The sequence below is a fragment of the Sinocyclocheilus rhinocerous genome, unplaced genomic scaffold, assembly GCF_001515625.1.
Source record: "Sinocyclocheilus rhinocerous isolate Xijiao unplaced genomic scaffold, SAMN03320098_v1.1 scaffold303, whole genome shotgun sequence".
NCBI lineage: Eukaryota > Metazoa > Chordata > Actinopteri > Cypriniformes > Cyprinidae > Sinocyclocheilus > Sinocyclocheilus rhinocerous.
Genome location: NW_015656152.1, coordinates 1,688,060 through 1,697,704, shown reverse-complemented (window position 1 = coordinate 1,697,704; position 9,645 = coordinate 1,688,060). Strand labels below are relative to the sequence as shown.

Here is a 9,645-nt window from a genome sequence, read left to right as displayed (position 1 = left end):
TCCAAAATATAAAGTCTAAAACTAAAACTAAAAAAAAAAAAAAAAACTTCTGAGTGGATCCTCAAAGACCCATCAAGCATGTTCTCTCACAGTTCTCAATAAAAAAAAATGATTTTCTTACTCAATATTTCTGTCTTTCCAGTATAAAGCATTCCTAAATGAAGATACATTTACCTGAGAAGCAGAAAGACTCAGAAATAAGTATCAGAACAAAGTGAGTTTATGATTAAAACAAGAAAAATATCTTTCAGTAATTGGCAGTAGGGTAAGAAAAATTAACTTATATACAAGATATTTTTTCCTACTCTGCTGACATTTTTTCTCGTTTTAAAGGGGTCATATGATGCTGCTAAAAAGAACTTTATTTTGTGTATTTGGTGTAATGAAATGTGTTTATGCGGTTTAAAGTTCAAAAAACACATTATTTTCCACATACTGTACATTATTGTTTCTCCTCTATGCCCCGCCTTTCGATTTTTACAAAGCTCATTGGTCTGAAAAAGCGAGGTGTGCTCTGATTGGCCAGCTATCCAGTGCATTATGATTGGCCGAATACATCAAGCGTGTGACGGAAATGTTACGCCCCTCACCATACTGTCGATGCCGTGTCCGGCCGGAGCGACGAGACAAAAAACATGAAAACCCATTACAAACGAGGCATTCGTTGCATCCAGTGGGGACATAATTACGGATTATAATGACTTTTTTTTTTTTTTTTTCAGAAACAAGACTTGTCATTTTCTTTCTAAGTTATCCTGATTTAAGAATTTTGAGATATTTGTAATGGAAAACAAGACAAAAAAATAAAATAAAGATAAAGAAGAAATTTTTTTTCTATATATTTAAGAAAGAAAATTTCCTTGGTTTATTGCACATGATTGTACAGTTTTGTGAGCATCCCCTGTATTATTAAAAAGTGCAAATGAATAAGTGGCTGTGTAACAGTATATTTTCCCAATGTTATCACATGTCTTTAAATGATGCTGACACAATGGCAGGACTGGATATGCCATTGGCTCCAAGCAGTGAGCCGTGATTTATTATCCACTTTGTGCTGACAGCTCATTTTCTTGCCTCTCTCTTTCCAGGTTGTGTCAGAAGAACAGGCGAGGATGAAACTGAAGCCCTGTAAAAGAGATTCCCCCTTGGGGAGCCATAGACAGATGTGGAGCCCCTGGAGCCACTGACCCTATGTCTGGATGATCTATGGATGGAGACCACCAGCCCTCAAAAACCACATTGCAATTCCACATTGGCAGACGCAAACAAATGTTGCTCTGTAATTGCTGAGTATCTACATTCTGAACATTCGGTTCCTATACTCCATTTTCTCAAAGTTACCTTCCTCTTACAAGCAAAACGACCTACCACAACCGTACTTAGCCCAAAGAACTTTGACCCACAATCCAGCAAATGCATGCAAAGCTTCCGGGAAAACCCATGTATCCTCACATCACCTTCCAATCGCGTGACCATGAAAGAGGAAAGTTATGGCATCTCATTGAGAATGCTGAGGTCGGGCAGGCATGCCGTCTAACAGGATCAATACAACCTCGCTGATTAATGGGCAGATTTCTCTTCCATTTAGTGTGCTAGGGACGAATCATCTGCCAAGACCAAGATTATCTTCAGTCTTTAAGAGTTGCATTTCCATTGCAAAGTAACCTTGCTATAGAGCTTTTCTGGCTCTTTGTATCATTTAACACTGTTTCTTGTGATTTACAATCAATACGACCCTTGCAAAGCAGTGTGAATTAAACTGTCAATTGAAAGCAATTGGCGTTTTGGTAGGATAAGTTATTTTTACTTCTGGGTCAAGTTTACAAAATACTGAAAATGTAAATGCCTTCAAAATTCACAGAACTGGGTTGAAAAGGGTCAAAGCTTGACCCTGCTGATTAATAGGCAGATTTCTCTTCCATTTAGTGCAATGGGGAAGAATAATTTGCCAAGACCAAGACTGTGAAACAGGTCTCTTTGGTTTTCAAGAGTTGCATTTCCATTGGAAAGCAATCCTGCTCTGGACCGTTTTTGGCACTTTTTTTTATCATTTAACGCTATATATTCAGATTTACAATCAGTTCATCCCTTATAAAGCAGTGAATCAAACTGTCATTTGGAAGCAATTGGCTTTTTTCCTGGGTCAGGTTTACAAAATATTGGAAATGCAAATGCCTTCAAAGTTAGCAGAGCTGGGTTGAAAAGGCAACTGCTCCAACCAGCACAGTAAAGCTTGACCCTGCTGATTAATGGGCGGATTTCTTTTCCATTTAGTGCGCCAGGGAAGAATTATCTGCCAAGACCAAGACTGTGAAACAGGTTTCTTCGGTTTTCAAGAGTGCCATTTCTATTGAAAAGTGACCCTGTTCTGGACCTTTTTTGGAACTTTGAATCATTTAGCACTGCTTCTTCAGATTTACAGTCAATCGGAGAAGAATCATTTGCCGAGACCAAGATTGCGAAACTAGGTCTCTTCGGTCTTCAAGAGTTGCATTTCCATTGCAAAGGAATCCTGCTCTGGAGCTTTTTTGGCACTTTGTATCATTTAACACTGTTTCTTCAGATTTACAATCAATATGACTCTTGCAAAGCAGTGAATCCAACTATCAGTTGGGAGCAATTGGCTTTTTTGTAGAACACTTTCTTTTCACTTTGTTCAAGTTTACAAAATATAGGGAATGCAAATGCCTTCAAAGTTCACTGAACTGGGATGAAAAAGCAACCGCTCCAACCAGCTCAGTAAGGCTTGACCAGCTACTTCGAGAGTCCTTCGAACCCAAGTGCAACGGAGCGGACAAAATTGCTGTGAGTGAGTGTATGCGGTGGTGGCCCTCAGCATGGTGTTGCCACCACCGGACAAGCGGCATGTGTGTCTTACCACCTTTGTCATCATGACCAGCATGGCCTTCATGGATGCCTACCTGGTGGAGCAGAATCAGGGGCCACGAAAGATCGGCGTCTGCATCATTGTCCTTGTTGGGGACGTCTGCTTTCTCATCGTCCTTCGCTATGTGGCGGTTTGGGTTGGAGCAGAAGTGCGGACGGCTCGACGAGGATATGCCATGATCCTTTGGTTCCTCTATATCTTTGTGTTGGAAATCAAGCTTTACTTTGTCTTCCAGAACTGTAAGGCTGATCGCAAGAGCCTGGAGACTGTTGCCCGGAAGGCTTTGACTTTATTGTTGTCCATTTGTGTGCCAGGCCTCTACCTGGTTCTGGTGGCTCTGGACAGCATGGAATACGTCCGTACCTTTCGGAGGAAGGAGGACATGAGGGGTCGGCTCTTCTGGGTGGCTTTGGACTTGCTGGACCTGCTGGATATGCAGGCAAACCTTTGGGAGCCGCAGCGGACGGGTTTGCCCATTTGGGCGGAAGGTTTGATGTTCTTCTACTGCTACATTTTGCTTCTGATTCTTCCCTGCGTGTCCCTGAGCGAGATCAGCGTGCAGGGCGACCACGTGTCTCCCCAGAAGATGATGCTCTATCCTCTTCTCAGTCTGGTTACCATCAATATCGTCACCATCCTCATACGTGGCGTCAACATGGTGCTGTTCCAGGACAGCCGGGTTTCCACCATCTTTGTCGGCAAGAATGTGGTGGCAATTGCGACCAAGATATGCACCTTTCTCGAGTACCGGAAACAGTCGCGAGAATTCCCAAATCGAGAGAACGCAACCGGAATTCCTATGGAAGTCCAGCAGAACTCGATGGGACACGGACAAGCTTTGCCGAATGCCACAAGCCTCCCACATGAACCCACTCCAGCACGGGAGATTATGGATACATGACCAAGGAACCAAAATAGAGTATTTTGAGCCAACAAGGAGCATTCAAACCACCAGATATGAACTGATGAACTGTTTTGAGGTACTTTGGTCGAGCATTATGAGGTGCTCCTTCCTCTTCTGGACTGAGGTAAATCAGCCAAATATGAGCGGTGTTGTTCAAAGAAAACATTCAGTGTTTTATAATTCGTTCACCACAGTTTGCAATGAAGAACCAAGTGCGGTTTTCTTTCTGTAAAGTAGCAGAATGACTGTGGTGCAAAATACTTTTCCTGTTTGAGAGACCAAACTCTTGTTTCCACATCCATTTTTTTGTGTCTGACTTCATGTTGTCAAGGTGCATCAGATATTTGCCTCTCTTGCAAGTATTGAATGGGAGAATGGAAAAAGAATGCAATGAATTTATTATTGAGGGAACTAGGTCAGGTTGATGTTTATGACCAAATGCTGGGGAGTAGTCCTACATGCCTGCAGTATGTGTTTGCACTTGTGTTTTATGATGTGTTGACATTTAAAGAAATGAAAATGAGAGGAAAAAGTAAGAAATTTGTGTCCAATGACCTTTATGGAATTATTTAGGAAAAAGTCAGTGAATACACTACCACTTGGTTGGTAAATGGATTATTATTGTTATCATTGTTATTATATAATAATAATAATTATTATTATTATATAAACCACTTGTGTACTTTTTTTTTTTTTTTACATTTTTGTTTGAGGATTCAGTTGTATTTAATAAAAAAAAATAAGAAAAAATGTTTTTGCTATTTGCGAAGTGTTTTTATGCTAACAGAACTGCTAGCCCAGGGTTGCCAAGTCTGCAGTTTTCCGTTAGAATTGGGCTACTTTTAAACTGTTGCCACAGGTTGATTCTTCCCCCACGGGTTAATAGTTTGACATACTGCATAAATTATATTTGACTGAAATGCATGTATTGAAATATTTTATATTCTACCACTTTTTGAAGGAAAATATACTGGTACAGTATGGAGCCTTTGAGCTGAGTTTATGTTCACTACAATATAGTGGTTTTCAATTTGCATAACAGTGACTGTAAAATATGTATATTAGGTGTTGGAATTGCATATTTTGAGTTTTGATATTTGGAATATTGTCATTTTTGATTGGCCATTGGGCTAGTTTTGTTACGCAGATCTGGCAACCCCTGTGCTGGCCACCGCACTCTTTTTCTCCACATGAACAGAGGATTTCCATTTCAGCCCTTGTTTAAATCAGTTCCTCTAATGTTTGAGTAAACACACCGTGTCTGTGGAAGCGGATGGAAGGGTAAATGGCATCTGGGAAAATGAAATAAATTACGTGTGGCCCCCATCAGCAGGGACTCACCTTTCTAAAGCCACACAGCGTGAAACTGATTCCTAAAACACTAAGGCCTGGACACCGCAGAATTAAACAGCCTTTCCTCTGTACGCGGTGCGAATGTGAAAACCATTTACCATCCACGTCTGATTTATTCAACATATGTAGCGACCTGATGTATTCCATTTCAGCAGCATTCATTTATTGCCACCTGCATATGGTGGGCGGTCTCGGGTGCTGTTGACTCACTCCGCTGCGTATTGTGCTTTTTAAGAATTTCTCTACTTTAGTGTCCACCCACCATCTGACAGCATGAATATCCCTCTACGGTACAGAGTTTCACATGGTAACATACCATTTACTTTAACACTATTTAGAAAAAACACAACACTGATTGCAAGTTTTTCTGAATGGTACCAGAGAGGGATATTCATCAACAGAAGACTGCACTATTCTAATAGTCATTCAGCATTTACCCACATGTACAAGTGAAAATGACTGTAAATATAGTTTCAAGCGGGTCAAGATGTGCAACACAGAAAACTTAAAGGTGAAATAGTATAAATACTGTAATACACATTTGTGCCACACTTACATTTTTTGTTTGCTGCATCTTTGACAAGTTAAACAGATTCTGTTGTTCACAGATCAACTATCTAACATAGTTTTACTGAAAAATAAGGGTCAAAGATAAAAAGGTTTTTTTTTTTTCACGTACATTAGAATGTGTCCTGTTTAATTGTATTTATGAGCAAAAAAAATTAAAATAAAAAATGACTATCATACATTTGTCACCATTACAGAAGACATCCACTAAAATGTCATTTAGTGTAACAATAGTACATATAACAAAAAAATATTTATAACAAGAATCATTAGATGACATTAAAAGACTCTATTAAAGGATCACAGTGCAGTCCCCAAAAAACAAATTAATTGTAAATCTTTACCATTTACCACTAGGTTTTACCCATTTGTGAGTAATATATTTTTACTCATTTAATATATATATATATATTTTTTTTTTTTACATTTTACACAAAAGTTATTTGAAACATTAAAGCAGACACTTTACTTCCATTTAATGTTTTCTATGTATGTAAAACCACTTTTGTAAATTAAATTTGATGCGGACACCAAAATTGGAATAATTACCAAAAAACGGTAAGTAACATTGAATTAAACATAAAATTTAGAAGTTTTCTTGCAAAATGTATGCCAATAATCTTTGTTTTATTTACATCTTCGAAATTATTATTTTTTTGCATATAAATTCAGGAAATAAATAGAATTGACCAATTTCAAAGATGTGTATTTATTTTTTTCAACAATAACAACAACAACAAAATCAATTTTTGTTATTAGATGTCATAAAATCTAATAGGAAAAATATACCATGGTTAGAATACAATACATACCATTAATCTAACAACATCTACGTCTGTGTGAGACGTGGATGCGGCGGCTACATCAAAGTACATATATTACTGGGCAAAAAAAAATTTTCTGGATAAATATAAAAAATTTAATCTCAACCTTCAGCCCAAAACTACAGCATTACACTGTGATCTATAATTCAGTAGTGTGGGTGTTTACCACAATATTTAATCACATACTGTAAATGCAAAGAGTATTTAGACAAATATATGTGAGAGTGCAAAAATTAAGCATGTGGTATTGTAAAAAGTACAATGATGTGGAACTGATTTCTGTGCACAATGCGGAGTCTTGTTATCATTTACAGTGAAGAGCAAAGAGACGGAGGAGGAACATCATCTTTCACTCGAAATGCATCAATAAACCCCGTTCAGATGTCAGCAGCCCCTCAGGCATTCTTACATTTGCTTTACAACATTAAAGATTCAGCCTCGCTTTAAAACCAGTCAAAGGGTCGCAAGCCTTCAAATGTGTGTTTAGTGCTCAAAAAATGACAAAGAGAGAAGATGGTAACACTTGACCTGAGGCCTGTATTTATAATGCATTATAAAAAGTATTTTCAATGCATGATAAGTATATTCGCATTGCATTTCATCATCTTTTCATCGCAAATGTAACCACAGTTGTGGCCTATTTATGGTTGCACTTTCAAAAGAGACAGCGCAGGATGGAAGAAATTATGTTGGGTGTCAATCATGTGTTTTAATAGATTAAACTCTTTATAAATGTAAGTACTTTATTTCATAGGTTACTTCTGGCAAAGGAAACCTGAAAATATCAGAACATTTTTAATTATGATCTGTATTTAATTAAATCATTTGGAATACACAGTATGCATCAGGGTTATTTTAGTGTACTTTGATATACAGGCTAATAGGCTAATTATTTTGAATTCATTTTTATATTTTCCATTTTCATCTTAAATTTTGTTAAAGTTTTAATTTTGTGGTGTTTTTGTCATTTTTATTAGCTTTGTTTTTTAAATAGGTTGTAATACTTTTTTTATTTCAGTTTTAGTTATTTTAGTGCATAAAGCCAAACTAAAATATTTTTAATTCTTTTTTTTTAATTTAAATTTTAAGTTAAAATTTGAATTTTGGTTTGAATTAAGTATAATAACCCTGATATGCATGAAATCTTTTAAAAAGCGTGATTAGAAATTAAATTTCTATAGTAAATATACTTTTTTTTTTTATTGAATGACTAGTAAAAAAAATCACAGAAATACATTTTTAAGACATGTAGTTAATTAAATTAATAAGCGTAATTTTAGTATCATCGTATACTATTATAGATTTTGTTAATATTTAGAATTTTTATATTTCCTGTTTTCATTTAAAATTTTGCTGTGTTTTTGCCATTTTTTTTGTTTTTTTTTAAATGTCTATATAGTTCGTATTTTCAGAATTTGTTTCACTTTTAGTTATTTCAGTACTTAAAGTTAAAATAAAAATACTTTGTTTTTTATATTTTAATTTGTAGTTTTAATTCATTACAATAACCCTGATATGCATAAAATCAATCTGAAATCTTGATTAAAAAAAGGACATATTTAAATAAAAGTTTATTGCAAACTATAAGATTTTTAATCCTGCAATCCAGAGTAACCAAAAGTGATTTCCAAGCCATATGAAATCATATGAAATTTCGTATGATTGAAAAAATGATTCACACGATTAAAAATGACATTTCTATGGTTATCATATCTTTTTATATAATAAAAGTTACAATTGCTTGCAAACTAATCCAGCAATCATGAATGACTGTAAAAGTCACAGAAATTCATTTGTTAAAAGGTGCGGGAACTCGGAGTGTGTTCAGGCAAGGTTACTGACAACATTTCTCGGTTTTCTGTACGTTATGGATTTCAATACAATGATGCAGCACAATATCAAAAAAGCAATTTGCATTAATAACACCCAGGCAGATTTATAATGAAGGTTCAGCTTCCTGCAATCACACACTCACCTGCAAATGTGTGACTTGGGCGTCCTCCAAGTTACACTAATGCTCATGAACTCCATCATACCAAACATCCACAGGCTTCCATTAGAGCGCTCAGGAAAGCTCGAGATCCGCCATCATGATTTGTTAACTTCAGCAGTCAGAGGTTAACCAATTTAGTGATGGGAAACTCTGCCATTTTTAGTATTTCAAGGCAACTTATGGAACTAATCCAGAATTGCAAATGGTTCATTTGGGAAGTCATCCATGACAGGTACGTTCAAACGATAATTGAATTGAAATGTGTCTTGTGTGCTGGCAGGTTTTGTTTGGAAAGCACAACGGAGTGTCACTATGTCTTGCTAGAGGGACAGAAGTTTAATTAGATTGCGCTAATGAAGACAAACTGTCTACATGCGTCATTAATTTTTTGTAACTTGTTTAAAATGGTTAATTACAACATAAGATTAAGTTTAAGGACCCAAATCTTACATTGCACTTCAAGTGCGACCTAAAGTACCATAATTATTAGGCTATACAAACATAAAGATGCCTTTATAGTATACATATGAATGACTTATCTTGCAACGTGGAAGTAACCTTATTTTCTGTGAATGTGCGATTGAAAGATTTGAACATTGAAAGTCTTGGACAAGGGTAAAAACAATAATTTACATGAAAAAAAAAAGGCATTTTAACAGTAACAAACAGACAAATAAAAACACGTGTGCTTGAATGTGATATGTAAGTAACTTAATAAAAACATACAAATATGGAAAAATAAAACAAGTGTACTTGAACGTGATCTGTATGTAAATAAATAAATACAAGTCTGTTCGAATGTGGTTCTTATGTACCTAAAATAAAGTGGCCATGAAAAATTAGACTATATGCAGTTATGAAAATGACAGTCATTCAGCTAGAGGCAGTATAATGCTGAAAAAGGCCTGACAGAGTTAACCCAGCATGCAGGCTGTTATATCGAAACTAATAAAAACGCTATCGTGGATTTTTATTTTGCTATTTGGGGCAAATGGGAAAAATATATATGCTATATATTTGTTGTAGTTTCCGTTCAGAACTCCAGGGGCGAGTTCAAGCTCAAACCGGTGCGCAACGTTTTGCTACTGTTTCTGGCTTCAACGACATGTTTCCTGGA

General features: G+C 36.2%; 1 protein-coding gene and 1 long non-coding RNA gene across 2 annotated transcripts in view; both read left to right on the top strand.

The window, feature by feature from the left end:
- The window catches only part of LOC107719438 (uncharacterized), a 14,676-nt gene that overhangs the window by 2,033 nt on the left and 2,998 nt on the right, over positions 1–9,645 (top strand). The window lies entirely within an intron of this gene.
- Positions 2,349–3,836, top strand: LOC107719437 (transmembrane protein 121-like). Its single transcript, XM_016526850.1, has one exon. The coding sequence runs from the start codon at positions 2,838–2,840 to the stop codon at positions 3,786–3,788; it is 951 nt and encodes a 316-aa protein (XP_016382336.1). The 5' UTR covers positions 2,349–2,837; the 3' UTR covers positions 3,789–3,836.